The 27,557-nt window shown below is 43.4% G+C and overlaps 5 protein-coding genes across 6 annotated transcripts; 3 read left to right on the top strand and 2 right to left on the bottom strand.

The window, feature by feature from the left end:
- Positions 1-5,930: 5,930 nt before the first annotated feature.
- On the bottom strand, positions 5,931-7,597 carry ccl20a.3 (chemokine (C-C motif) ligand 20a, duplicate 3). The gene is made up of 4 exons (XM_071536843.1): positions 7,453-7,597; positions 7,143-7,251; positions 6,938-7,012; positions 5,931-6,810 (listed from the first exon to the last, which is right to left on the bottom strand). Exons 1-4 carry the CDS (start codon positions 7,526-7,528, stop codon positions 6,768-6,770), a joined length of 303 nt encoding a protein of 100 aa, XP_071392944.1. The 5' UTR covers positions 7,529-7,597; the 3' UTR covers positions 5,931-6,767.
- A 2,558-nt stretch (positions 7,598-10,155) lies between these two features.
- Positions 10,156-10,969, top strand: ccl20a.4 (chemokine (C-C motif) ligand 20a, duplicate 4). Its single transcript, XM_071536845.1, has 4 exons — positions 10,156-10,287; positions 10,486-10,597; positions 10,710-10,787; positions 10,908-10,969. The coding sequence occupies exons 1-4, from the start codon at positions 10,218-10,220 to the stop codon at positions 10,930-10,932; spliced, it is 285 nt and encodes a 94-aa protein (XP_071392946.1). The 5' UTR covers positions 10,156-10,217; the 3' UTR covers positions 10,933-10,969.
- Positions 10,970-11,361: 392 nt separating this feature from the next.
- On the top strand, positions 11,362-19,210 carry capn10 (calpain 10). The gene is made up of 13 exons (XM_071536835.1): positions 11,362-11,624; positions 12,690-12,944; positions 13,528-13,659; positions 13,952-14,148; positions 15,084-15,313; positions 15,527-15,668; positions 15,856-16,022; positions 16,139-16,395; positions 16,476-16,678; positions 17,484-17,739; positions 18,238-18,431; positions 18,571-18,616; positions 18,759-19,210. The coding sequence occupies exons 2-13, from the start codon at positions 12,801-12,803 to the stop codon at positions 18,786-18,788; spliced, it is 1,998 nt and encodes a 665-aa protein (XP_071392936.1). The 5' UTR covers positions 11,362-11,624; positions 12,690-12,800; the 3' UTR covers positions 18,789-19,210.
- Positions 19,211-20,173: 963 nt separating this feature from the next.
- On the top strand, positions 20,174-24,182 carry eif4e2 (eukaryotic translation initiation factor 4E family member 2). Of its 2 annotated transcripts, none has more exons than XM_071536833.1 (8): positions 20,174-20,305; positions 20,879-20,990; positions 21,076-21,210; positions 21,433-21,537; positions 21,773-21,925; positions 22,037-22,173; positions 22,761-22,836; positions 22,953-24,182. In XM_071536833.1, the coding sequence occupies exons 1-7, from the start codon at positions 20,286-20,288 to the stop codon at positions 22,807-22,809; spliced, it is 711 nt and encodes a 236-aa protein (XP_071392934.1). In that variant the 5' UTR covers positions 20,174-20,285; the 3' UTR covers positions 22,810-22,836; positions 22,953-24,182. The 2 variants fall into 2 exon arrangements, with proteins under 2 accessions (XP_071392934.1, XP_071392935.1); XM_071536834.1 differs by having other exon boundaries at positions 22,037-22,177.
- Positions 24,183-24,380: 198 nt separating this feature from the next.
- LOC139658698 (phospholipid scramblase family member 5) lies at positions 24,381-27,091 on the bottom strand. Its single transcript, XM_071536850.1, has 7 exons — positions 26,746-27,091; positions 26,581-26,658; positions 26,235-26,427; positions 25,068-25,179; positions 24,875-24,974; positions 24,632-24,690; positions 24,381-24,503 (listed from the first exon to the last, which is right to left on the bottom strand). The coding sequence occupies exons 1-7, from the start codon at positions 27,089-27,091 to the stop codon at positions 24,477-24,479; spliced, it is 915 nt and encodes a 304-aa protein (XP_071392951.1). The 3' UTR covers positions 24,381-24,476.
- Between the last annotated feature and the right edge of the window lie 466 nt (positions 27,092-27,557).

The following is a 27,557-nucleotide window of genomic DNA, read 5'->3' as shown; positions in this document are numbered from 1 at the left end:
CACGAGTGAAGCTGCTTTTCACAGCCTCACACAGCTTCGAGCTGATGCATCGAGTTGAAAATAGATGTTTCGCATCTCGGGGGTGGTGAGGGAGGAGTTGATATTTTTCTTCCATTGTTTTAGCAGTTTGCTCCAGAGAGAGACAGAGAGATGGAAGGGAGGTGAGAAAGATCTGCCACACAGGAGAAAGACTGCAAAGGCTGAGCAGGAGAAGCAGAAATTACACTAGCTAGAAGCTGCAAAGAAGTGTGTGACTTCAGAATCAAATTATGTTACATACTTCAGTAGTTGCATTGAAGGCTTGCTTGGCAGTAATAACAGTGGGACAGTTATAGCGGTTTTAAAAGTAGTGGAATGGCCTATGTCGCATGTAATACCATAGCCAGATGTTGCGGAAGCTCAGATCTTTAGGAGGTAGTGAACCATCACTCCGAGCCAAACAGTGATTACTGTACATATTGTAAATTGACTTTAATGACCACAGTATATAATCAGTCCAACTCACAGGGTCAAGACTCAGGCCAATGAGGACACAGTAGAGCCGCCTGTAAGCGGACAAATGTAGAAGAATATGTATTTGGAGACCACATCATGACGACAGCCACTGAAGTTTATTACTTTTCATTTTGCTGATGAAGTTGAGCCATATTTTTCACCCGCCACGAAAAATCCTGGTTATATATATATATTTTTTTGGAACAGCGCAGAACACTTCCAATAAAGTCTGAAAGCTGCCATTAAAGTGGAGCATATGTGTGTGTAGGCATGGAGTGGCGTGTGAGGCCCCTACAGGCAGACTGCAGGTCTGTTAGTCATTATGAATGAATGTACAGTATACACTGCAGTGGACATGCAGCTACATTAAAGCCTCGCCCACGGCCACATCAGACCACCCCAGAGACACACCACTGGCACTTCCTCCACCTTCTTCATTGCTCCGCCTCAGGGGGAAGCGCGTTTTGGGATTTCCGGCGGATGCGCTGGACATTCATCTCGTTCTTTTGTTCAGAAAACTTTCTAGTGAAAATCAAATTGATTGTAAATTCGAGTATAGATTTTCAGATTCCCAGACAAGCCTGCCGGTGCCGCTTCTATTGTTTCTGTGCAATGCAGAAATCAATCTCCAGCATGTGCCTCTTACCTCACGGGGTGAATGTCTCACCGTTTTGTGCTCATATGTTATTATTATTGTCTCTGTCTCCTCTCTGTAGGTGATCACAGTGTGCCTCTTGAAGCTGACTTTTGTGCCTCCTTGAAGATCCTTTCAGTATCAGGTATATATCAATATCAATATATCCGACACCCACAAAAGTACATAAAAAGACATCTTCATAAATCTCACTGTACAAGTGGCAGTAATTTCTCTACTGGCAAAGACTCATCATGTGACACGTTCTTTTTTTTTGGTTGAGTATCTTGGAGGAGTGGCATCACAGAATGATGACACTAAACCCCCTGAATTTAATTCGGCCGTCGTTCATCATGCCGACTAAAAAGCGGCATACAGTGCAGGAAGGAGAGATCGCTCTCTATTCCCCTGCAGTTAGAAATGAAAGCCTATCTGACTGCAGCTGTGGAGGCGCTCCAAGACGGGGACGTTTATTGTCGGGAACAAATAGAGCCTTTTTTATTTTGTCTAGCAGCTGACGCCTCTCCCCACCCACTCCTCCAAAACCGCTTTTGTCAGTGATGTAGAGCGGCCTGTACAGGCGGACCGAGAGACCAGGAGAGTTTCACGGTAGAAAATAAAGTGTGGGGTTCGTTCGGTGATTGGCTTTCGGAGAGGAAAGGCCCGGCTGTTTGCCATATGGTGTAATTATCTGCTATTTCAAAAGATTATCTCCCTCCATCAACACAGTGTTTAAATGTGTGTATGTGTGTGTGTGTGTATGTATGTGTGTCTGTGTCTGTGTGTGATCTGATCTCTGGTTTGTACCCCCTGTGTAATGTTGAGACTCTGCGGCCTGCAGCCTGGCCCCTCATTCAAACTGGGTTAGCTATGATCTCCCCCCTAACCCCGATCCCCCTGCACCCCTCCTTGATCCCTCCCTCCCTCAAACACACACACACACACACTCACACACACACACACTCACACACACTCACACACAGAGTCCCTCCACACAAAAGAAATATTCAGCTGTAGAGAGGGGGTCCCTCAGAGGGCGCGACATTGAACTGGGGGGGATTAAGAAGAAATGCCTGGCTGACACTGGGGTTGCCATGGCAAAGCCCCCTTTTCTCCTCTCCCTTAACCCCTCCGCCTATTTTTCATTTTAGGTCTCATTGTGGGGTGAGGTGTGAGTAAGGGTGTGTGTGTGTGTGTGTGTGTGTGTGCGTGGCTGTGATGGAGTGGGGAAGATGTAATATGGCTTATGAATTTGGTGTCTTATCTGTGCTGAAAAAGCTCTCAAACACTCTGCCGGCAGTCTTCTTCATTTTATTTTCCTTGGTTTACGGCCTTTCATGTTTATGTATTTGTATTTACTAAGCAATTGGAAATAATTACCTATAATACTGGATACAAGACTACCTAGTATCCATGCATCGATTTCTCTTTGATTGTAAAAATGAATTTGTATACTGGTACAGGAGAGGATGACATGAGAGAATGCAGGGGCAATTTTTCCAAGACCTAGCACACTTGCTAGACATCAAATTGTCTATTATGTATGAGTTTCTGAATTATAGCAGCATTAGCATGATGCATCAGTCCTCCATTGTCATGAGCGTGTTAGCATGGTAGCTTGACGTCGGCCTCCCCGCCCGGCAGAGTAATGGATGCAGGCTAGCACGCTGAATGACATCAGTGCCTTAAGTCGATGAAATAGGGCGATGAATGACCATAGATCAGCGCTTACCGTCCTGACGTCACTCTGGATCTGCGCAGCGGGGAGTGACACTGTCAGTGGTTGTTTGTCCCCCGGCAGCGGCCTGCTTCTGACAATGGGAGCACTCAGTCTGTGGCCAGGCGAAGGCTGCCTATAAAAGCTTGGCTGCACAGTAGGACATCGAAGTATTGTTCCCCGCGTTAAATATCCATAAGTAATATTGTAATAACGCTCCCAAGCAATGCAAAAACACAGGGAGGCTGCTGCCAGGGCTGCAATAGAACAGTACAGCATTAGTTTTACAGCAGTTTTATGGTAGAATTTATCTGGCTAGGTCGTATACTGTATCGATGTATGCTAACCACCGAACAATAATACTGTACAATATACAATGCTAAAACCACTTCCTCTTCATCTGTGTTTCAGATGCTGTTATGGCCAATATTAAACCAGAGAATTGAAGTTCAACTTCAAGTACCTGATGGGGGAAATGACGGCAAACAGATCTTCTCAGTTTGTATTCCAGTTTAGCCCAGCATTGTTTATCAGATGTGCTTTGTGCCTGTAGCTGTGTACAACATAACCAGTACAACTTCAGCAGTGCATCCTTGCCCTGTGGACAGTGGACTCATTCTGTCACTGTCCAGTATCATTATGTCCCTCTGCTGTGCGACCCGACCTCTGTGGTTTGACTGACATCCTCGGTTGTGTCTCTGTCCCCCTGCCTGCCTGCCTGCCTGCCTGTCTGACTGACTGACAGACTGACTGACTGTCCTCCCTCCTCTAAACACTCAGCCTCGTCTGTCAGCTCGGCTCACGATCACACCCACTCCCCTGCTTGCCTCGGTGAACATTCAACGCTGTCGGTGAGTTTGGTATGGATCACATAAAAACCATCGACCGTTGACTGTGCCCCGTGGCTCGCTCTGACGTCACCAGAAATGATCAGAAAGCGCTCTGCTGTGATGGACAAAAGGCAAGTGGGCGCATGAAAATCCAGAAAACGTAGACAGAAACACACACACACACACATGCTCACATACATGCACACTGTTTCCACTGTACCACAAGGAGCAAAGGTCACAATCAACATTCATTGCTGTCGCTGGGTTGGACTGTGTGGAAAAGCTCACTGAACAATGAGTGCAACTGTGGCCCAGATCTGCCTGACTCACGTCTCAGCCAATAAGCCAACCGGATGTGAAACACTCTGATTTCTTTATTTATATAGCTCTTGTTTTTCACTTCTATTTTCTCCTCTCTTCCTCCCTCCCCGGCTCTGGGAGTCTTCAGGGGAAGAGAGAAAGAGAGAGATAGAGACACAAATAGAGTTCTGGCTGCTTGCTTGTCCTCATCCTCCTCTCCTCCTCTAATTGGTGGTTATGTGTGCAGCAAGGGGGAAGGAAGCGGAGTGAATGTGTAATCATTTGGAGTCTCTTCTCCTTTAGATGTTTCATCCCTCTCTTTTTTGTTTGTCTAATTATATAGTGTGCTCAGTTAACTGTGTGTTAACTGTGTGTGTCTGTCTGTTCGCGGGAGTGAACGAGTGACAAAGAGAAGCAGACCAAGGGAGACAAAATAGGGAAAAGAGGGAGAGAGATTATAACGGCGACAAAATGTATTGTGTAGTTATGAATGTACTTTGTATAATCTTTTTCCTGGTGCTGCTGCAATTGTGCCACTCGGCATCCAATTCAAGCAATTTCCAAATTCAGAAAGTAGATCGTTTTCACCTTTCTGACTGAGGCTGCTGTCTCATTATCTGCGTTTGAGTTTCATGATAGACTTTCTGGCTGCCTGCCTGCCTGCCTGCCTGCCTGCCTGCCTGCCTGTGTGTGTGTGTGTGTGTGTGTGTGTGTGTGTGTGTGCACGCGCGGTGATAGAGGACCTGTCTGGCTATCTCAGAGTGCAATATGTTATTTCCTTCTATACTAATGCCTGTTCCCCAGTGGGAGAACGCAGTCTGTAACCTTGTCTTCCTTCAGACAGTCTGGGACCGGCCATGCTATTGCTATTTCTCTCTCCTTCATTAGACCCTTCTGTGGTGACTCTCTAATATTGTTTCCTCTATCAGTGATTCATATAACTCGCACAGTAGATATAGCTGAAATACATGAAGTGGAGAGATTTTATGACTGATTAAATAAACTCAATAAAGTACTTCAAAACCCAAGCACTAGAGTCTGGTGTGATTATTTGGTTTGTGAATAGCTGAGCTCATACTGAAGATGTTTCTCCTCCTACTTCAGCATGGACTGTGGCTCGACAATGCTTCCCTGCAGAATGTCCCTCTTCCAGTTCCTCTACTCCTCAACCCCATCTTTCCATAGTCTACATCGCTCCATTTCTAACAGCATGTACTCTCTCTGTCATTTAGTAACCAAGCCCCATGTCCGTCTCCCTGCCTCCCCAGTCTCTCTGTATTATTCATAGAAAAGCACTCTGTGCAGTCGTGCAGAACAGCGATGGTGATGTAATAGTGGCTGGGAGCGTGGCTCTGGACTGTCATTTGGGATGGATTCGTGCAACTGGAGAAAACGCTCAGTTTGTTCAGCTTTGTCGGTGTTGCCAACAGTTATAGTTGATGGCCAGGGAAACTGAGGCACATCTCTCATGATAAAAGTAAATTCAGGAAACCACTTTTCAAAGACCTGAAATCTACCCATGATGTGGACACATGAAGATGCTAAGGTTGAAGGAAATGGCATGGAGTTGCAGCTGAAGTCCTCATCAAGCATGTGCTCTAGCATTGAACACTGCCACACTGAGGGACAAATGTATTGGTATATAATTATAAATATAGTATATATTTGTTTTTATATTACAAATAATATTAAAATGACAAGCCCAATAAAAGAGTAACAGTAACAAAACCGTAACAGAGTTGCTAAAATATGATCTTACTGCACTTCATCTTTGAAGTGATACTACCTCCATCTAGTGTTCAAATATTTCCCTACATTTATTCTAGGGAAAGAGAATCTGAAAGAGACCATTCTGTGATCATGGAATAAAATAATGAGAGGAAAAAACACAGTAGCCAGGTCATTATTTATTTTTCACTGTACAGCTTCATTATTTTATGATTTCAACTCTGTTTCTACAAGAAAGAAAGAACTACCCATTCTCCATGGTATAATAGATATTAATAGCAGACATCTGTGCTATGAACTATAAATAAAACAAAGCCTTACCCTAGTATACTTTCTATATCAGTGTTAGCAGCCTGTGGGTCCACCTGTATTCCTACTTCCTTCAAATAAGAAGCAGTGACTTCCTCCTGCTGATGTCAGTGGACTTTCACTAGATCCTGTTTTTCTGTTTGCTGGGTCATGATTGTAGATCGCAAAACTTCCAGAGCTGGAGTTTCTCTCCATGAGAAGATAAGCAGGGTAGTAAAGATAAGCGATGGTATGCTGTCAGGGGAGTGGACATGTGCACGCTGTGCTACGTGCAGTGCTACTGTGTAAAGACAACAATACACATGTGACAGTGTTGTCAATATGATAAGGAAGCCTATTACCACCTTTGATTCATATGATATGATTCACTTGCATACTGCTATTCATTGTTCCCCAACTTTAAGCCCACAAATTCAGTGATTGAAGAAATTATTATTTTTCAACACAAATTTATTGCTGCAATTTATACATATATATAAAACATTTTATATAAACAACATCTTATACAAACAAATACTATGAAAATAACTATATATAACTATATACCCTTATTGCATAGCAAAACATTTTTTTTCTATTAACAGTGTTTTGGTCAACCAAATGCAGACAGAATTTGTCACTGGATTGCACAGTAATGGATTCTCATTGGTTGCTAGGTCACAGACAGCGTGGAGACAGATAGAAGATGTGAAACTGCATGTTGGCTCGCTGTAGTCGTGTCTGCTGGCCCTCCTCAGCAACCAGCATAACTTCATTAGGCCTTGGAGGTCTTGTTGTGAACCATTTGTGCTTTATTCCTGTAATAATGATATAAGAAGTCATTATTTTAACTTTTGTTGCTGCTATATGTCACAGCCAGCAGCTTTGCTAAGTGACTGTGAACAGACTAGTTTGTTTGAATGATTTCTTTGCTGGGAATCTCACCTTAAACGATTGACATACTGCATCACCCAGTCCAAAGCAGGATTTGTGCATGCTTTTCCTTTTCTTGTGTGGAAACTATAAAATAAAAAAGGAAATAAATAAATATAAGTATATATGTTCATATTAAGCACTGGCGTTATGTCTTATGCACCATTCTCTGGTTGAGGAACAGAAGCCGAACATCATCCCAAAGCTGCATACTCACATGATGGCACTGATGTGACACATCTCTGTATCAGTCTGGACTGAGTAGCCCTTGATGGCACGAAATGGTATTCTGCTCCTAGTGTAACTTCGACAGCATTCATGACGTACTGTGAAATGAAAGAAAAGACAATCTGATTAGATTATTAAAGAGAGAGAGAGAGAGAGAAGTCCATCAAGAGATTTGTAGACAAATATAGTAGAGGAAATTGTGTAAATGCAATAAAGAAGAAACAAAATAGCACAGAGACAGAGAGAAAGGCAGACAGACAGAGAAAGAGAGAGAGTGAGAGAGTAAACTCAGTGTGTACCTGCAGTTGTGTGTGCGACCAACAGACCAATGGCCAGCAGCATGAGCGCCATCTCTGTAGCTCTGATTTGGACCATGTCTTCTTCTGTGTCGGCGGCAGTTGTCTTTGAGCTAAGCTGTTATCTGGCCTGTTGTCTCTCAGGAGGAGCTGTGGAGGCTGTGGTGAGAAGCTGCTCATCACTGCAGGCTTATATATCCATTACAGAGGCAGGAAACGTCTAGCCATAAAGGAGGCACATGGGTTTTTCTGTTGCACCACTACAAAATTTCCCCCTCATTTTCCCCTGTGAAAGAAAAAGGGAACACCTTTCAGTGATTGGAGGGAGAAGTAATAGACAGAGGCTCTAATGTTTAATGTTATTCATGAACATCCCTAATAAGATGAATGATGTTTATCTGCGATATTTATTCACATTAAATACTTACATACTCACACCTTTTTCACACTTTGACAGTGATTTTCTAATGTTTTTGCATAGCTACTACAGTACGTCACCACAAGCCACACCAGATCATATCAGCACATAGTTGAAAGTACAGTACAGTTAGTACAGTTGCAAAGTTAATTTAAAAGAGTTTCGATAGAGAGAGAGGGAGCAACACAACACACTCCTAACCATTATGGTCATACAAAGTCATCAGTTTAGGGCTGTTTGGGGCTGTGAATTTGGTGACACAATATTTATCAAAAATATGTAAAAGAAGCTGAATGAGCTGAGCAAAACAGTGTGGCACAGTGGCATATTGTATATTTATATTTGATTCAATTCAGTTCAGTTCAATTCAATTCTTCTTGCAGCCAGGTGAAAATACATAAAATACATTGTACATAAACTTTGAACACGGAATTTATAAAATGCAATGTACATTAAGTTAGAACACGGAATACATAAATACAATGTATATTAACTTAGAACATGGAATACATAAATACAATGTATATTAACTTAGAACATGGAATTCATAAAATACAATGTACATAAATCCTTCCATGTACAAAACATAAATACATAAAATTCAATGTATAGTATAGTAGAGAATAGAATAGAATAGCATAGAATAGAATAGAATAGAATAGAATAGAATAGAATAGAACATCTAATTATATACTGACTCATACACAGGAATTCACAGATAGGTCACAAGTCATTTAATATCACCAGGCCTTTACAGAACAAACAGAACATGGGGAATTGTGAGGGGAATTCAAAGGTGTGACTCCTTTTGAAAAGGTCACCACACAGACGTGATACTGTACAAGACAGAAGACTTGATAGCAATTTGAAATTCTTAAATAAAAAAAGTTCAGCTGAAGACAGCTGAAGATAGTGCCTTACTGTAAATATGCCATGATGTGCACTGACTGCATAGATGTGGGCTGCTACAAGTGGGTTTGTTTGAGGTTGTAAAAGGAGGTCAGAGGAACACTTGCAATATCGTCTTAAGCCTCCAACGAAAGGGGAAAATGCTTGGGCAACACTAAAATAGGTCATGATAGTTCATTTCTTCCTAATTCAGCACATCATGAACTTTCCCCCCAAACCACAACCTTGTTTAATACGCAATACATACCACGCTATTCATATCCTGCAACATGTATTTTCAAATGTAATGCACCATGTACAACTAAATATATAAATTATGGTTACAACATTCTAACTTAATATCATTTTTAATTTTAAAATCTGCCGCACTTTATGAATGAGACTAAACGCTATCCTGTGTTAAAGCAAGATCATGACGACTTTTCCTTACATGAATGTGAAAGGACACAACTGAGAATAATTTGACTGTTGAAGTATTAGACCACCAGTAAAAGCAACTTTTATAAGTAATATAGATGTGTGATATCCTGCAGGGTTGCAGACAAATTCACAACTAACAAAATCAGTGTAAATCATAATTGGTATAAGGAAAATATGAAAAGAAAAGAAAACATGTCATTAGGTCAATAACAGGTCATAAGTGCTAGGAAAATTGCCTGTCTACGTTCCCACAAAATGTTGCCTGTGTACCGGTATTATTGCTATAAAAGCATTAAGGTCAACAGAGTGAATCGTGAGGTATGGTTATGACTCACACTGATCCAGCCTCTGCTATGGCTGGATAAATGTAGACATCAAAGGAGTCACACAGTCATTTTACACACAATGAAAAGCATATTCATTTGCCATCAACAATTAGTGATGTTAACATTATGGGACAAAAATTAGTAGGCAATTGAAAGTTCACTAGGTAAATACAGTAAGGAAACACACAGAAGAACATGACATTATCCTTTATGAATCAGCCCCTATAAGTCAAAAATATTGTTGTTTTAATGGTATCTTTTTTGTATCATAGTCTCATACAACCATAAAATAACAACACAATATAACTTATGTATTCTTAGACATGTGTATACGTAAATGTATGAACGAGACAATTATTTTGTTAACATATAGGGTAAGATCATGTGAGGGTGTTTTTTTTAAAGAAGCATGAATGCACCTTCAAAGATTCTTGTATATTCCTTTCATTATAGCCCACAGGAGAATTAAGGGGATTTTGTACCACTGCGGCCAGATGTGCGTGTCACACTTCCCGCTTGACCCAAATACACACGTTTCCAGCTTGTTCCTTGAAGTGGGTATGCGGTCTGTAGACATTGCCATCTGAGACGGTATTTAAACTACAATGTCAGACACAGCCTTTATCAGTTCATTCAAGCTGAGTATCCAGCACTTATCAGAAGACAATTCACTGCCTGAGAGGAGCTGTGTGAAGATGCCAAGACTCGCTGTGTGTCTCTCCACTCTGCTGGTGCTGGCGGCACTGGTAGCCCTGGGTGAAAGCAGTAAGTAGGCTGTGAACTGTCACACACCAACTATCTTAGTCATTCTACACCATGGTAAAAACATTGCACTATGTTGTTTTGACATAACTTGAGTTGTCTCTTGTTTGTGGCTCATCAAAAATGTTAAAACCTCAGTCTCTTTTATGGTCCTTTTATCCGGGGTGTTTTAAACATGTTTGTGATGTCTCTCCTCTGAAGGTCCTAAGAGGTTTTGCTGCACACAGTACACTGAAAATCCAATTGCCAAGAAGATGCTGATACACTACCGGATCCAAGAGGACACGGGTGTCTGCAACATCAAGGCAGTAGTGTAAGAAACAATGCTGCTTTCTGTGCCACAAAAACAACGTACACTGCTTTAAACTACGTGATGCTCGCTCTGCTATTGTAATAACGTTTAGACTTCTCTTGTCTTAATGTAGTTTCAGAACTATGAAAGGCAAACTTGTCTGTGCCGATCCTGCCAGAAAGTGGGTCCAGGATGGCATGGAGCACATAAAGTAAGATGATATCTCTATTCAACCCATCTTTACACTCAAACACTAAAACATACTAACTGTATAAAGCTTCAACAGTCTTGTGTGGGGTCGATGGCTTACAAGTTCTGTTTTCTTTCCAAGCACCAAACCTAAAGGCCAACAGTGAGCAGCACCTACACTCATGACAAGAACCTGAGGAAATCAACTTCAGACTTGAAGACATGAAGACATTCAAGATGAATTTAATTTATTGCATATCATACCTTGTAAAACCATATAAAAATCATTTCTGGATAAATATAGGTTATATTTTTTTAGATGATTTGCTGATTCCTTGTTAAACTACCCCACCATCTGAATCTGATGTTCATTTATCATAAACTGTAACTGTAATCCTTTGGAGAATAAATGTCATTATTTTTCTAAAACCGTTCATTTTTTTAAATTCATCCATACAATCACATCCAGTTTTCTCAATACAGTGGGCGACTGTATTTGTAATTCAATATACTGACACTAGGTGGCAGCCACACCCAGCACCATAGGAAGGATTCACATTATGAATGAACCAACTAGGTGTCCTGCCGGAAGAGACTCAACGTTAATGTTTTCAGACCAGCCTGACTATATCTGCTTTGAATTTATCCTGCCGTAATATTTTTATGCTGTTGAATTAGCGCTGTAACTCTATGATTTTGATGATAGCTCTGATACCATGTAAAGATTAAGCGATAGGAAACGCTACATTCATGCTTTATATGCTAAAGGGAGCTAGCCGCTATTTTATTATGAACAGCTAACTTAGCTAACGTTAAGTGACAACAAGGACCGGGACGATGCAGGACAAGGAGGAGCAAGGTAAGATACATGAGACAGAGGAGTGGGTCAGATAATTAATTGTTCTGATATTAACCTTACATTACGTTATGGAAACAAATACATCACAATATACAGTGCAACTTTTCTTTCTGTATGTCAGTGGTTAGGACGTTAGTGCTAAATAAATGGCTGGGTAAACAATGAACTCCAGTGCTAGTAACCACCAGTAACCACCAATATCAACAAGGAATGATGTTTCCTTGAGAAGACACGCTTTCATTTAACGTTAGTGTACTTACTGTATTGTAATACTATTAAGTTATGTCATGAATATTTGTTCGTATAAAAAGGAGGGTAACTTAATTACACACATGAAAAGAGGTGGCTTTACCCTTCACTACATCCCTGCATTGATTGATTGATTGGTTGAAATTCTTTATTGATCATTAAAATACAAGTGGCCCCTCTAGCCAGGGATGCCTCAGATACAGAAATCATCAAAAGGATAAAAACACAATAAAACCCAAAGGCTTATTTCCATTGTGGTCCTTTTTGGGGGGGTTAGGGGTGGGGTGTGGAGGGTGTTGAAGGGGCAGCCAGCGGGCTGGAGAAATACCTGGAACATCATCGTAATAAATATCCAATCACAAATCTTCCAATCACAATATAGGCCTACAGTATACAATATACAACAAAACTAATCCATACAATCATAACAATATACAATGCAGATAAAGTGCTGTACCTAGAACATCAACCTAGTAACTACTGTTCCATGCTGCTCATTTGCCATTTTTTCAATGAGGACTTGAAGCTAACTACAGAGTTAATCATCTTAATGCTCATTGGTAGCGTATTGAGTACGGGAGGGTGTCCTTCCCCATACAGCTTTTGATCCTAAAGGGAACCAAATCAATTGTGCTCCTTCTTGTGGCGTAATTATGGTTTTCTCTAATATGGGTAAAGTAGTTGTACACAGCCCAGCAAGATACATCAGGTTTCTGGTGGTGCTGATACATATTATATATAAATTAACATGCATAACATAACGTTTTAAGCTTTTCACTGCCGTGACTAATGCTATGCCACTGATATATTTAACAGGTACGGTGTGCCACACCGGTGAAATGAACAAGGACATAGTGAGGCTGGTCACAGCTAGCTGATTTTAGACCAACCAGCCCAGTACCATCCAGGTTCAGAGACGCAGAAGCCATGAAAGAGGAGGAGAGGAGTGAGTGTGGAGGTGAGCCTCTGTTTGAGGACCCAGACTTCCCCTCTGATGATTCGTCCCTGTTCTCTGACAGCTCCACTCCCATCACCAGGCTGCAGGGAGACATCACCTGGCAACGCCCACAGGTAAGGCCCAGTGCCTGAGGGAAATGTGGCAGTGATTCCCCTTTGTTCATTCAGTTGTCCTGGGCAACTGAACAAAATGTATTTCCCTCAAAAACACAGTTGAGTACTGGGTCAGTGTTTAGAATTATGTAAATGACTTTGCTTTAATAATAATAATACGTTAAGTATCCAAATAAGAATAGTTAGCAAGAATAGTACCAAAATTAAGACCAAATATGACACCTAAGGAAAATTTAAAGAATAGAGAAATTGCTCACTCAACTCAAACTCTTCTTGATGCCTTCAGGGTGCCGACTCTTGTGCACACAGATTGCAAAAAGGAGAGAAGTCAGAACTACTAAATAAATAATCAGCTAGCAGCGTTTCCAGAAGGCTTAGTGCTGAAATGCATTAGTTTCTTTGTCTGCTACTGTGCATTATAATAAACATTGGTAATTTATTTGGTAGTGCGGACTTCTCTCCTTTTTTGAAACTAAGGAAAATTTACCTCCAGCCACCACCGCTACATGGATTGTTCTCTTAGAGTTCCTTTAAGTTTCCCAGTGTGTCTGATTTCTCCTTTATTTCCATCTCACGTCTGCAGGAGATCTGCCAGTCGCCAGCTCTCTTCCCTGACAACATCAACCTGGGTCATGCAAAGCAGGGCTTATTAGGAGACTGCTGGTTTCTCTGTGCCTGCACCATCTTGCTCAAGAACAAACATCTAATGAACAAGGTAGAGAAATATGTGTGATCATTTAGATGTGAATAGAGCTTTACGTTATGCAGCTTTGACACAAGACTATCTGCTCAGAACTACATTGCGGGCAGCAGAGTGGCCTAGTGGCTACACTGACCGTCCTGTAACTGGAAAGTCACAGGTTCAGCAGCAACCACACCAGTGATTATAGACACTGAGCCCCTACTTGCCCACTCATTCTTAGTTGCTTTGAATAAGTGTGTCAGTTGCCTACAATGTTTTCCATGTGAAACACTGCTGTAGTGACTCCTTCAGTGCTGCTCTCTAGGTGTTGCCCCCTGACCAGCCCCAGTGGGGTGACTGCAAGTACAGGGGCTCCTTCCAGCTTCGCCTCTGGCAGCACGGACACTGGACAGAGGTGACCATTGACGACCGCCTGCCCTGCATCAACTCCACTCTCTGCTTCTCCCGCTGCCACGCTCCCACTGCCTTCTGGGTACCTCTGCTGGAGAAGGCCTACGCCAAGTGAGTAGCCTGTCAAATTTCAATGTTCTCTCTGTTTATCCTGCCGTGAACTTTGGTTTATAAGAGATCTTTTTGGTGGTTCTTTTAAGAAGGTTCTAGAACCTTTCCTTATGCCCAAACTCCACCACAGCCACTGGCCGTCATGGCATCAGCCATCTAGGGAATGCTTCCTTTGAAATCAGTGAAAGCTGCTCCACTGGCCGCATTGCGTTGATGTTGTGCTATGTCCAATGGAAACATCCAAGCTAAAAAAAAAAAAACCTGCCAAGGTTCAATTCATGATGGCTGACACCCGCATGCCTCCTCATATAGTGCATTGAAATGATGCAAAATAAAGTTTGTTGTTTCTGGTGTAATGACTCATGTTAATAATCATAAAATGATTGTCCATCTGCATAGGCTATGATGTTCAATTAAAGTAGGCCTATACATTTTGCTACATAAGTGACAAACAAACTCACAACAAACAAAAATCAGATATCTGTAACCTACTATATAAGTGTCTGGCTATAGTTTGTGGCTGTATTGGGGTTTGTTTCAGTTCAGCTTTTGTTTACTTTATTTGTGCTCACGTACCCTGATGAAGGCATAAACTGAAACAAGTTGGAATTAACCCATATTCTTTTTGCATGGAGAAAAGTGTGTGGGAATCTTTATTACTATTTTGCCATGTCATTATTCCATCATTACTATGGTCGACACCATATTTGGATGTGCATGCTTTTGTTCTCTTTTTAACATTTGTGCACACAGCAAAAAATACCTAAGCTGTACTTGTGCATATTGATGAATACGGTCCAGACACTCTTGCCTTCTGCTGCTTGGAAACAACATGCTCTGTGGAGTGACACAATGACACAACACTGATGGCAGTGCAGTGCAACACGTGTAGTGGAATTTGAAAATCCAATAGCCCATCTCTTCCATCCCCCTAGGCTCCATGGCTCGTATGAGCGACTGTGGGCAGGACAGGTATCTGAGGCCCTGGTGGACTTGACTGGGGGCCTGGCTGAGCGCTGGAGCCTGGGAGACGGAGGGGCAGAGGAGGAGCAGGGAACAGAACAGGACAGTGACCGGGTCAGGAGGAGAAGGCTGGACCTGAACCTGCTGGACCCAGTGAAAGATGGCTGTGCGCTCAGCTGCTCCACTCACAGCAGCCCTGGAGGTCAGGAGAGTGTTTTCTTGCAGATTCAAGAGATTACTAAATGCTCTCAGTAAGCCTTTTTCAAGCAGCTGACCTGTGGAATTATAAAACTGGCACACAGGTTTTTTTTGTTGATCTGAGGGAAGAAGTTACTTTTTCCAAATAAGAAATGCGATTATGTATTTAGAACTGATCCGGTGCTGTATCACCTGATTGCCTCCTTGCCTGCTCCAGGTGCCAGTGAGCTGGGTCAGTACCATGCTCTGACTGTGATGGAGTGGCTGGATGTGAGCACAGTGTCGGGGGGTCAGGTCCGACTGCTGAGGATCAGAAACCCCTGGGGAAGATGCTGCTGGGGAGGCGCCTGGATAGGGAGGTAGGTGTGTGTCTGTGTCTGTGTGTACGTGTGTGCAAGCACCAGTGTAAATGTGTATCTTGTAGATGTGTCTAGCCTCAGTCTGAGTTTGTCTCTCTCATCTCTCACTGTCTGTCTTTCTCTCTGTCTCTCTCTCTTTCTCTGTGTCTCTCTCTCTCTCTCTCTCTCTCTGTCTCTCTCTCTGCAGTGGGGCAGGTTGGAGTTCTGTCGCCCCTGCCTGTGCTATGGACCTACAGGGCCGGACGGCAGAGGGCGAGTTCTGGTTGGATGAGACAGAATTCCTGTCCCAGTTTGATGATGTCACCGTGGGCTACCCCATCAATGAAGAGGGACACCTAAAGAGCATCTATACTGGTGATTCTTGTATTTTGATGAAGAGGGTTTCGAACTTGCAGTCAGTGATTGCGATTTGCATGCAGCCATAATCGTCATGAGTGTACTTGGCCCTTGACAACTCTCTTCTCTAATAGGAAATCTGCTGACACACAGCCATCAGCTGGTTGGCCGGTGGGTGAACGGGCACTCTGCTGGTGGTTGCCGTAACAGCAGTAACTATAGCAGCAACCCCAAGTTCTGGCTCAAAGTGTGTGAGAGAGGAGAGGTGCTGGTATCCCTGCTGCAGCATAGGAAACGCAGACACACACAGCAATACGCACAAACAACACTTGGGGACAGCAAGAACACAAAGCACCAGCACTACCAGGCTATCGCTCTACACATGTGGAAGGTTTGTATTATGACTTACATAAGAAAGCTTGGTGTGTGTGTCTTTGTGACAGTTTATTTATTCGTGTTTGACTTCACCAGGTGGAGAAGAAGCGTTTCAACCTGGGCCGGACGTTGAACAAGCCTCCCTGTGCTTCCACTCACTGCCACGCCTATGAGAGAGAGGTGATTCTCCATGGGCAGCTGGAGCCTGGATACTACCTGCTAATCCCCAGCACCTTCCTACCAGGAGCCGAGGCCCGCTTTCTCATCAGGGGCTTTTCTTCTTCTGCCACGTCCCTCAGGTAATGACCACCAAAGGGGAAGGAAGAATCAACGCTCAATTGACTTTTGTCAGTCTTAAAGTAAGTGGGCTAGCTGAAAGCCGGCGCACACAGGGAAATCCCCCACTATTTATTTATATTATTTTCTCCAAAATTTTGGACTCTTAACAACTTCTATAGAATTTCATCTTTATCTATTCTGTTCCAGTCCAACTTTAAAATGTTCAGGCACTTTAGGAGATGTGTGAATAAATGCAACTTTTTGACACTTATATATTTAAAGATAGATATTTAAAAGTTTTTTTCTTAATGTTTAGAAGATAGAAATGAATGATGAATGAATGGTAGTGGGTGAATAGTGACATCTGCTGGTGAAACACCACTTAAAGACCCCATGAAATGGCATCTTTACTTCCTTGATTTGAAGTATTTCCTGTTGAAACAGGATGTTGAGGTGGGACTTAAAGTGGGGAGGGCTCATTCTACAGTGTAAACCAATGATTTATTATTATCATTATAGTTATTTGCAATGGTTTTATTGGTTGGAATTTTTATTTATACCCACTGGTGTAGCATGAGGTTGCCCTTTAAGATTTTCCAGGAAGTAAAAGTAATGGAAGTTCGTTTCATGGGGACTTTAATAAAATTCAACCTTTTAACCTTTCAAGCGGAAGCTAGCCCACACATTTTTTTTTCAGGGACTGTACTTTCCTAGTTTCATATTGTCATGGTTTCATATTGGGAGACTGTGTAAAGTGCTAGGTCTATATGATTTTTATGTGTTGATGAATTCTTTAACCTAAGACAGTGTTTGTGTCCTCCTCAGTGCCCTGAAAACCCCAGGACCGTCACTGCCATTGGTAACAGATGGAGAGTGGGAGAGCAGTTACTTCCAGGGCATGTGGGTGGTGGGAATGAACGCTGGAGGAAGCAGGAACTTCCTCTCTCACTGGCAGAACCCCTGGTTCCCATTTACTGTGTGTGATGATCCAGCAGGGACATCAGAAGTTAATGTCAGGATTACCCTGCACCAGAGCCAGCCTGACACTGACCTCCACCCTATTGGCTTCCACGTCTATAAGGTCAGTCAAATATTAAAGGAGAGTTATTGCCCATTTACTTTTGTCTATGTCTAGTTTACATTTCACCCAATCATTTTGCATGGCTATCATTTTGCATATTCATTTTTTGTGATTTTTAGAATACAAACTTTACAGTGTCAAACCTAGCTTGAAATTAGCTGCTGTCCTGGCTAACAAAGACATTGATATGACAATAAAGTTTGTAAGGCGAGTTTGTAGCTAGGGTAATGTTCAAGTCTCTGGAAGTTGTTTTTCCATACTGTACAAAACTGAATGGCAGCAAATGGAAAAGGAAACAAGCCCTGATATCTTCAACTACACTGTCTGTGTGGTTGAACAGGAATAATATGAAGGAAATTATTGGCACAAACTAAAAAAAAAAACTGTATTATCCTTTAACATAATGTAGATTTAGCCATGTCTTCAGATCTATTAACTTATGATCAATGGAAGCTGCCATTGTGATTTTCGAGCATCTGATTTTGTGTATGTATCCAGGTCCCAGAAGGAGTATCTGAGCTGACTTTACCCCGGGATGAGGATCCTGTGGCCAGCTGTGTCCCTCACTGCTACACCCAGGATGTAAGCCTGGCCTGCTGTCTTCCTCCTGGAGCTTATGCCATAGTGCCCTCCACATATCAGCCTGACTGCCCAGGCAGCTTCACCCTCAACCTGGCTCGCAAAATACACAGGTTGGCTCTGTTCCTTATTGCTTTTTACAATGCTACTGTTGCAATCACAATGTTATTACACAGATAATAGTAATAGATTGAATTATTTGATTTTGTTTGATGCCATTGGAAAAATGATAAAGCTTGTGTGTGTTTTCAGGAGGGTGGTGAAAAGTCAAGAGAGGCTGGGGAGAGCCATTCAAGAGGTCAGTGAACTGGACTAACATTTTACATTATGTTAAATTACTGATGTTGCTTATGGCCATATTTTCAACTCTGTAATTGTGGTCAGTAGATGGCAGCAGTGAATAATCTCTCTGTCTTGCTTTGTCTCTCCCTGGGCGGCAGGTCTCTCACATCTCTGTGATGCGTAGCTAGTTCTGGGACTGTGTTGCTGCTCCACTGACGTGGGCTCACCTCTCTGTGCCTGTTGGCCCATGATGAAAGAACCAGTTCTCCCATCCGCCCTCACCATGGAGGCCGTGTGTGTGCGTCCGTGTGTGTGCGTGTGTGTGTGTGTGTGTCCACTGGTGGCTGAGAAGGCAGAGAGATTTAGTGGGAATGTTTGTGTCGGGACTCGTAGAAACCCCTTTATCCTGAACCGGTGAGGCTCAGGGCTGATGGGCAGCCACACACTCATCGGCGATTAGGACATCAGAGGTTGTCGGTGGGCTGGGCTGCTAATGAAGGATGACGGGGCTGGCTGGTGTAAACAAACAGCCACCATTGAAGAGGCCCGCCGCTGCTCTTGCTCGTCCGCTCGCTGGTGCGCCTGCCGGCCCGGAACAAAGGGCCCTCTCATGAAGCTCCTCACAGAGGCCCAAGGGGCGAGGGGACGGTCTCCGACAACAGAGCCAACCACACCGCACCACACCATACCATACCATGCCATACCATACCATACCATGCCACAACCCCCACCCCCAAACACTGCACACCATATCTACGCTGCACTGTTTACCCCTAGACACAGACACACAGGGTGTCCTGGGCCCGGACAGGGCGCCGACCCTGTCCTTTAACCTTATGACCAAACCTGTTCTCAACCAACACTATCTCCTATTAAACCCTGCTGATCCTAAAGTCAGGCTGGACCCAAGGCAGTCCGCCTGGCCTCTGACTCCAGCCTCAGTCCCCAGCACCCGCCCACCCCCCTCTTCCCTCCCCCAGACTCGGTCCAAAGCTCTGCCTGGACCTGAACTGACCCGCTGTTTGAAGTGGCTGCAGGAACCGACGGCAAGCGGAGGGATGGAGGGGATTAAACAAGGGATGCGGCACATCAGAGGAGGCTAGTTCATATGAAGAAGCCGCCGGTCTTTTTGACGGTCTTGTGTGTGTGTTGAGCTGTGTATGTGTGTGGGTGTGTGTGTCTGCCTGCTTGTACCCTTGTCCGGTGTGCTTGTGCAGAAAATCGTGCAGAAGTCACAGTGTTTCTGGTAACTGCTTCACTGGAGCCACAGTTGACAAAGACTTTTAAATGATATAATTAACTGATTTCAATGGTACTGTACTGTGACTGTGTCTGTTGGCTCAGCCTATTTGTTTATTTTGTCTGGGAGTCACCTGTAAAAGATGTGATGAATAAAAAAAAGATCTGTCCCATAAAATCAGCATGTATTTCCGTGTACTTTTGTCTTGACTTTTTCTTTTCTTTACATTCTTTACATTTCTTAAGTCAGGTTGCAGGAATACTGCTGCTCATAACTTAGTCAGATTCCTAGCTGTCACCATGAGCTCTACATGCTCATCAACATGACGAACAAGACTGACCAATACACTGTGTGCGCGTACACGCCAGTCCGCTGTGCGCGCCGCCGTTCCTGCGGAATTCAGGAGGCTGTGGTCGGACTCCGAAAGGCTCCCACATAGAAAATAATGAACAACAAATTTGACGCGTGAGTAATCAAAGTTTTTTGTTATGGACTATCTGCCAGGGAATGGGCGCCCCGTCGCGAATGCAAATTCACCAGGGAACGTAATGAATGCTCTTGCGTTGCGTGTAGAAAGAGAGGTGTGTCAGCTTTGCATGGTCCTGCATGGTCTCTGCTCATAAACCCACACGACCGCATGTTCCACAAAAATCGGTGCATTTAAAAAAAAAAGCTGAAATGTTGGAGTGAGTAAAACAGTAATGTTATGCCGGAGAACATGCCGTGTTGTTAGCTCTAGCTTAGCCTGGTGAAAGGCGTCCAGGCCCCGCGGGCCTCTGCTGAATCCACGGCGTGTGAGTTGTTGATAGGCGGGGGCAGGTGCGCGCAGAGCCGGCTGACTCTAGGCCAACACGTCCTTAGCCGCAGCTGGACTGTTGGAGCACGGACAGATATTGGGGTGGCGTGCCATATTAACTTTAAGGGCAGTTACAGTGGGGTGTGCATGTGCATCATACCCCGATGTACATCATTGCAATGCACTGGGGAAAAGTGAGTCTGCCTTCCTTAATGTCTGTGCTCTGTTTATGTCCAATGCAGTCTGAAAGATGATGACAGTGGAGACCACGACCAGGACCAAGGCTCACCGAAAGACTGTGAGAAGGAAAAAATTGAAGACGAGGATAAGGAACAGAACATTGCCAAGAAAAAGGTGAGCTTGACAGAAAAAACTAAAGAAAAGACTAATGTGTGTACCTTTTACTTGTGTGTGTGTAAAGTTGCGTTCTCCTCTTCAGATGGTGGTACCAGGGGCAGGAGAGCACCCGCTTCAGTACAACTACACTTTCTGGTACTCCAGACGCACCCCAGGGAGACCAGCCAGCACCCAGAGCTACGAACAGAACATCAAACAGATTGGCAGCTTTGCCTCGGTCTGTCTGCTTCTCCACATTTCTGCCTTGTATCGCGTCCAGGATGTGTTTAGTGGGCACAGATAGGGAGGGGACATTCTCCGGTTTTGTTGCATCTCCTTTAGCCAGACACAGCCCAAGTCTATAAATACAGACCTACTTTGTCAGTGAACTCAATGTTGACTCTAGATTCAATCCCTCACGGCTGACAATATAAAACTGTCTTGCCCTTTTCTAACCAAGGTGGAGCAGTTCTGGCGTTTCTATAGTCACATGATCCGGCCCGGTGACCTGACTGGCCATAGTGACTTCCACCTCTTCAAGGAAGGCATTAAACCTATGTGGGAGGTGGGTATCTGCTGCTGGTTAGACTGTATGTTTACTCGTGTATGGTGTGACCATCTCAGGCCTTTGCCTAAAGCTACCTAAATCGATTAAGTGTTTTGATTTATTCAGGGCCCATCAAAGAACATTGATTATCTTGTACACTAAACAGGGCCACCATAGCATCTCGTAATACACTGAATCCATTTGGCTTTCTAAATGCAAGCCCATTCTCTAACCCTGTGTGTGCTGTATGCAGGACGATGCCAATAAGATGGGTGGGAAGTGGATCATCCGTCTGAGGAAGGGCCTGGCATCTCGCTGCTGGGAGAACCTGATCCTGGCCATGCTGGGGGAGCAGTTCATGGTGGGAGAGGAGATTTGTGGGGCTGTGGTGTCAGTACGCTTCCAGGTACACACACACACACACACACACACACACACTTGTTGCACATGTGTCATGCAGTACCAGCCTGAACACGCACCGACACACCTTCTCTGCTTCCCCATATGTTTCCCCCAGGAGGACATCATCTCCATCTGGAACAAAACAGCCAGTGACCAGGCTACCACTGCCCGCATCAGAGACACCCTGCGCAGGGTCCTCAACCTGCCGCCCAACACCATCATGGAGTACAAGACACACACAGACAGCATCAAGTATGTATGTCTCACCCTTTTTATTATTGTTTTTCTGTCTTACCTCTCTCTTTCTCATACACTGGCACACATACTGTATATGCATGCACACAAACTTAACATTGATATATTTTCTCACACAGGAGGCAACATGACTCTTATATGCTATAGTAGAAACCCAGCCATTTTCCTCATGGGATCACACTTAATCTGTACTGCATTTGTGTTGCTGCAAACTGAGTTCTATGTAAGGATCTCATGGTTCAAACATAGTAAAACTTATTAGATGTAGTTATCGATTGTAGTATTACAACATAACTTTTAATTGTAACTCTGATTCACTGATAAATACAAATGTTTTTATCAGAAAAATGTCACATAGCTAGAAAAAAATGAGCCAAAACTTTTGTTGTTGTTGTTGCATGCTTTGTCGACACACAAGCCAATGCATGCAACACCTTCATCGTAACTTTGTGCATCTGCAATGAAATGATGCAGCTGAAACAAATTCTCTCATTTGAAATGAACTTCCATCATAGAGCAACACATTCAATGTAATAAGTGTGATCCCTTCCATAGATGTTACTGCATTTTTTGTTTGTTTTCAGAGCCTGGGAAGACTTCCATGGTCTGGTGAATGCTAGCGGTGGCCGTTAGCCCCTGACACAGAGAGTCTCTGCAAGGGTAGGAACTGTTGTGTGGTAGTTGGAAATTTTTGGAATAATATTTCTCTGAATTGCTTTGTTCAGTCGTTTCATGCTCATGTTGTCTGTCTCTGTCTGTGTCCTGTGATGTTTTAGATATGAATGTGTGATGTGTTGGGGATGAAGCGTCCAGGGAAGGATACCTCTGCATGGATTGGCACTGTTTTAATATGGAGACAGAGCAAGGGTCCAGGCAACGAGACCATTCCTTCTTTCTATCACACGTGGAAACCATTGGAACTGAACCGAAAACCCTCTCAACAGAACATGGAACCAAGCTCTGTTTGAGACAAAGAAGTGTTATTTTTAATCAACCAGAGAGGAATGAATCTTCTGTGGATCTTTTTAAAAAAAAAAATTCTTTTTTTAAATGCAAGTTGCAACAACTCTTACTTGCCACCAGAGGGAGACTGCCTGACAGATGTTTGGTGATCTGGTCAGTAACTGTTGACAAAAGAAGTGTACTTGACAAAACGCAACATAACCAATCTGTGACATAAATAGATCTAATTTTATTGTTTAACATAACATCACACCTCCCTCTGTTAAAGTAAAAGTACATATATGTAGATCTGTTTTATTGGGACTCTTAAACAAACAGGGTTGCAGGTAGAAGTTATTTTATTATAGTGCTGTATTTTAACTACAAATCCTCTGGTCATTTGAACTAGAATTATTACTATTATTGTGTACAAAAGTATATTTGTAAATACTGTCCACTTCAAAGATCACTTAATTGAATCAGCAATGATTCTCCATCTTTGACCTGGAAGTTGAATCCCAAAGGATGAGGACCATCCTAAGGTGGGCGGAAAGTGTGTGTATAACCGGCGTCTTTAGAACGGACCGCCAAGCTGCCTATATCACTGTGCCTGGCCTCGAGCCCGACCCGAACCAGGTTTCCCCTCTGTCAGTTTTGTCTTTACTCCGCCTCTAAAGATTCCATGGGACGGGCTCTGCTGTAATATCCCTCCCACAAGCTGTATGGGAGTCCTGAAACCCTGATCTGAAATCAGCGAGCCTGGCCCGCCCATCGCCCCCCCCCCACCCCACCCCACTCCCTTCCATTTTGTACTAAAAGGTATGAAACTGGCCCAGGGTCAGGGCTTGCGGCTCAGTCTATCTCCTCCCTGTTACAGTTTTTATCAATCCCTCGGGAGCATTTTTTGGAACTGTGTTAAGAAAGCGCCTACAGTCGTTGCAAAAAATTCTTTCACGAGAAAAAACTGTAATGCTGCCTAGGATTGGATGTGTGGTGCTGGGAACAGGTGTGTGTCAAATGAGAAGAAGCACTGTCTGATGTACACCTGAAGGATTATAGCAATAAATGTCAAATATGCATCTGCTGCTACAACTTGGTTCTGCGTCACTTTGTCAGGAGATCAAGTAAATTAGTATTTTAACTGAACGTCAACTGATGAGTTGTAACAGAAAGTGAAGTTCTGCTTTATTCTTTCGTTCCAAAGAACATCTTTTCTGCCACGTCAGCCCTTCCTTCATTGTACAAATATATATAGATTTGATGTTGCAATCTTTTGTATATCAGTGTTTTGGCTGGTATTCCTGGTCACTGTAGTCCACATGCAATGATCTCAGTTTACTCATCGATGATCCGTTTGATCAGCTCATCTCAAAGAACATGTGATTCTATAGAGAAAAAAGGCGGGGAACAGGTCAGTTGATCAGCAAGAGGGTTAATTAATCTTATTGTAACACGACAATATAACTTCATAAACTGGCGATTATAGATCTGTGTATACTGTACAATTGCTTACCAATAAGAATGTGGCTGCCAGCAGGAGCAGTTTGGTGTGTGATTCCATATTCCGAGGGACTGCAGGGTTGAAATAGATTTACAAATGGTAGAATTAGTGATTGGAAAGGGGGGGAAAAATATAACATTACATCCTGAAGGCCCACATGGCTGAAGCTTTTTGCAATCAATGAAATGACCTCCTGGAAAATTTTCATAACAATGCACAGACTGTTCCTTGACTGGAATTGGGAGTAGAACTCACCCTCCAACCCAAAATATTCATGGTCCATGTTACATTCGTCATTGAAGCCAGGCCATTTCTTCCATATTGTGCCCATTTTCTCACCAATCATTGAAACAACCTGGCGTTTGATTAAAAGAGATATTACTGTATGAAATCCACTGCTGGAAAGTAATGATCAGTATTACATTTTTATTATGAGCTGTATTAATACCTGGAACTCCTGGTTGGAGAAACAACGGCATGGACAGCAGGAGCCCTGGATTCTGATCGTAGATGCTCCATCTGAATCACACACTTCCAGCAGAGGAGTGAACATGCTCCACCTGACAACACAGGCAGCCAACACACAAACACGCACGCACGCACACGCACAACCCAACCCCCATCAACTTACGCACTTCCTTACATAAGTGTGTAATAAGCAACCTGGGATACACTGGCAACTGCTTCACACACCAAGCCTTGATGCTTGGGTGATCACATTTTCAGCTGTCATGGTTCTGCAGTGCTAAAACCATTGTTTGCTTGGTATCAGAAGAGTTCAAATTGGGCCACGCTTTATTCTAGAACAACCGAGAGAATATTTATACCAAGTAGATCTCTGGTCACTGAAACCTCTGCCAGGTCCGTCTTAATTGGACACCGCTTAATTTGGGTGTTGCTGCCGGAAAACTCTACTTAACACACAAAGGGAACCCCAACAAACCCTGGAGTCAGATTAGGGCCAGTTGAAGAAGGAAGCTATTTGGGTTGGCTATAGGAGACGCGGTGCCGTTTCACCCATAAGAACTGCATTAGCCAACATTGTGGAATGGATAATATGACAAAGGGAAACTGGCAGCAAAGAATGATGCTGCATTCCTTCCTTCCCAGCTCAGTCCAGGTCTGTGGGTGTGGCTCCATGCAGACAGCTGTTTTGTGTGTTAACTCTCCCTAGTTTAGCCTTCGCCCTGGCTGTGTGAAACACTAAAGGCTCCCCCTGCTATTTACAGGCCTGAGCATCTATAGTGGTCCAGGGCCTAGGCTGGCTGGAGGCTAGGAGTAACATTACTGTAACAGTACTAGGTCCTGATGTAACAGTCATAGAATGGAAAAAGGCTCATGTGGTAAGTCTGAAGTCTAAGTATAAAGATTGCTGGTGCAGTACCCTGGATAGAAGGGTTTAAAGTGGACCTAGTACAGATATACATATTTCCCAATATTCATATAGGTATGTGATCGAGGACGTTCAGTGATGCCATTGTTAAAATCTGATTTTATCACTGCAAAAAAACTCCATTAATTATTAGCTTATGTAGCTTCAGAGGTAGTAATTAAGGCATCTAAACTAAACCTGGTCCCAGTTTTGATAATTACAAGCAGATTCAGATTGGCCTACCTCTGGCACACAGTGCCAATGAGATGGTTTTGAGGGGTGTAGGCCCTCATCTCCATGAGGCAGCAGCCTAGGCAGCAGGCATCCACCCTAAGAGGCCTCTCAAAGTAGAAGACCTGGCGGCCCTGGGGGTCAAAGCCCTGCAAGGAACAGGAACGAGCTGGACCACAACACTGGAGACACACGCAGGAACTCTCTGACAGGAGGGACAGGTCAAGGGATAGTGAGAATCAAAGTGAAATAAAAGAAGAGGATACACATTCACTCTCTCTTTTGAGTAACTAGTAAACAGATGAGCTGAATGTTGTCGGCTCTGTTCAGACACAAACAGCTAGACAGGCAGCTGTACCTTCCACAGCCACGAACAGCTGCACTCTGCTGCCTCCGGTGGTGATGCGGTAGATCCTCCTGGGAACACACTGTGGACCTGCAATAAGGACGCAGTCTGAGATGGACAAACCACAGCGCGTAAGAATCAGTTTCTACACACAAATGCACACTCATTTCTTCTGACCTTGCAGCTCTGGTCTAGCTGTGATATGTATTTGACTGACTGTATCCAGCACAGCCATAGAGTCTGGTCCCACCGCCTCTCCAAGCCACTGCTCCCCCACCTCTGGCCTGCTCAGCTTCCCTGGTGGCTGCACATGACCGTTCCCCATCTTACTCTCAAGCGCCAGACCTGGAGGCTTCTCTACAGATTCCCAGTCAGGAGGCGCTGGGTGGGGTTTGGGTCCAGGTGAATCCTGGGACTCACAGCAAGGCCTGCGTCGGCTATGGAAAGCTCTGAAGATCATCTGGATGTGCTTCTCTCGCTCCAGTCGACCAAAGGGAAGAGGCTGATTGGTCACTGCTGACATGGCCTGAGATTAAAAATAAATACAGAATTAACCAAATAAACAAACGTCCCATTATTCTCGATATGGGACTATGTAAGAATGACATTTCTAGAGGTATGAACTGAGACAATTTTTAAGCAGTCGTTAAATTCATAATGTTCAGCCTTTCTTGAATACGAGAATAAAGAAAATATATAATGTATATAAGGTCAGACATAAAAACAGAAAGTTTAGACAATCATAGAAAAAGTAATTGTCAGTTTTGTATACTTTTCTGTAAGGGACAACTTAGCTGACAGTATCTGAATTGTCCTCATGTGGCACAACAAATTCTGTTCCATCCAATGTCTATTTAAAGATTAGATTAGCAAAGAACAGCAACACTAGCTTATCTTGATTATGTGACGGAGAGGTGTTTATTTGGGGATTGGGGGGTATGTACAAAAAAAACAAAATCCAAGGTGCTCTTCTCGGAAAAAGCCAAAGA

Source organism: Centroberyx affinis, unplaced genomic scaffold (genome assembly GCF_046629955.1).
Source record: "Centroberyx affinis isolate AG114_WGS23_722 - 3 ecotype Tasmania unplaced genomic scaffold, CSIRO-AGI_Caff_v1 ptg002950l_1, whole genome shotgun sequence".
NCBI lineage: Eukaryota > Metazoa > Chordata > Actinopteri > Beryciformes > Berycidae > Centroberyx > Centroberyx affinis.
Note: the sequence above shows the minus strand (reverse complement) of the source record. Positions and strands in the feature narration are given on the sequence as shown.

What these genes read in the sequence shown, in the direction of transcription:
- eif4e2 (XM_071536833.1), top strand. Translation starts at nt 20,286, where the DNA reads ATGAACAACAAATTTGACGC. An exon ending in ATGAACAACAAATTTGACGC is followed by an intron (nt 20,306 to 20,878) that starts GTGAGTAATCAA and finishes TGTCCAATGCAG; the next exon opens with TCTGAAAGATGATGACAGTG. An exon ending in ACACACACAGACAGCATCAA is followed by an intron (nt 22,174 to 22,760) that starts GTATGTATGTCT and finishes GTTTGTTTTCAG; the next exon opens with AGCCTGGGAAGACTTCCATG.
- capn10 (XM_071536835.1), top strand. Translation starts at nt 12,801, where the DNA reads ATGAAAGAGGAGGAGAGGAGTGAGTGTGGAGGTGAGCCTCTGTTTGAG. An exon ending in CCTAAAGAGCATCTATACTG is followed by an intron (nt 16,023 to 16,138) that starts GTGATTCTTGTA and finishes CTTCTCTAATAG; the next exon opens with GAAATCTGCTGACACACAGC. An exon ending in CTGGCTCGCAAAATACACAG is followed by an intron (nt 18,432 to 18,570) that starts GTTGGCTCTGTT and finishes GTGTGTTTTCAG; the next exon opens with GAGGGTGGTGAAAAGTCAAG.
- ccl20a.3 (XM_071536843.1), bottom strand. Translation starts at nt 7,528, where the DNA reads ATGGTCCAAATCAGAGCTACAGAGATGGCGCTCATGCTGCTGGCCATT. An exon ending in TGTCACATCAGTGCCATCAT is followed by an intron (nt 7,013 to 7,142) that starts GTGAGTATGCAG and finishes TTTATTTTATAG; the next exon opens with TTTCCACACAAGAAAAGGAA. An exon ending in CAGTATGTCAATCGTTTAAG is followed by an intron (nt 6,811 to 6,937) that starts GTGAGATTCCCA and finishes TCATTATTACAG; the next exon opens with GAATAAAGCACAAATGGTTC.
- LOC139658698 (XM_071536850.1), bottom strand. Translation starts at nt 27,091, where the DNA reads ATGTCAGCAGTGACCAATCAGCCTCTTCCCTTTGGTCGACTGGAGCGA. An exon ending in ATTGGCACTGTGTGCCAGAG is followed by an intron (nt 25,180 to 26,234) that starts GTAGGCCAATCT and finishes CTGTGTTGTCAG; the next exon opens with GTGGAGCATGTTCACTCCTC. An exon ending in TCTCCAACCAGGAGTTCCAG is followed by an intron (nt 24,975 to 25,067) that starts GTATTAATACAG and finishes ATCAAACGCCAG; the next exon opens with GTTGTTTCAATGATTGGTGA.
- ccl20a.4 (XM_071536845.1), top strand. Translation starts at nt 10,218, where the DNA reads ATGCCAAGACTCGCTGTGTGTCTCTCCACTCTGCTGGTGCTGGCGGCA. An exon ending in GGTAGCCCTGGGTGAAAGCA is followed by an intron (nt 10,288 to 10,485) that starts GTAAGTAGGCTG and finishes TCTCCTCTGAAG; the next exon opens with GTCCTAAGAGGTTTTGCTGC. An exon ending in GATGGCATGGAGCACATAAA is followed by an intron (nt 10,788 to 10,907) that starts GTAAGATGATAT and finishes TTTCTTTCCAAG; the next exon opens with CACCAAACCTAAAGGCCAAC.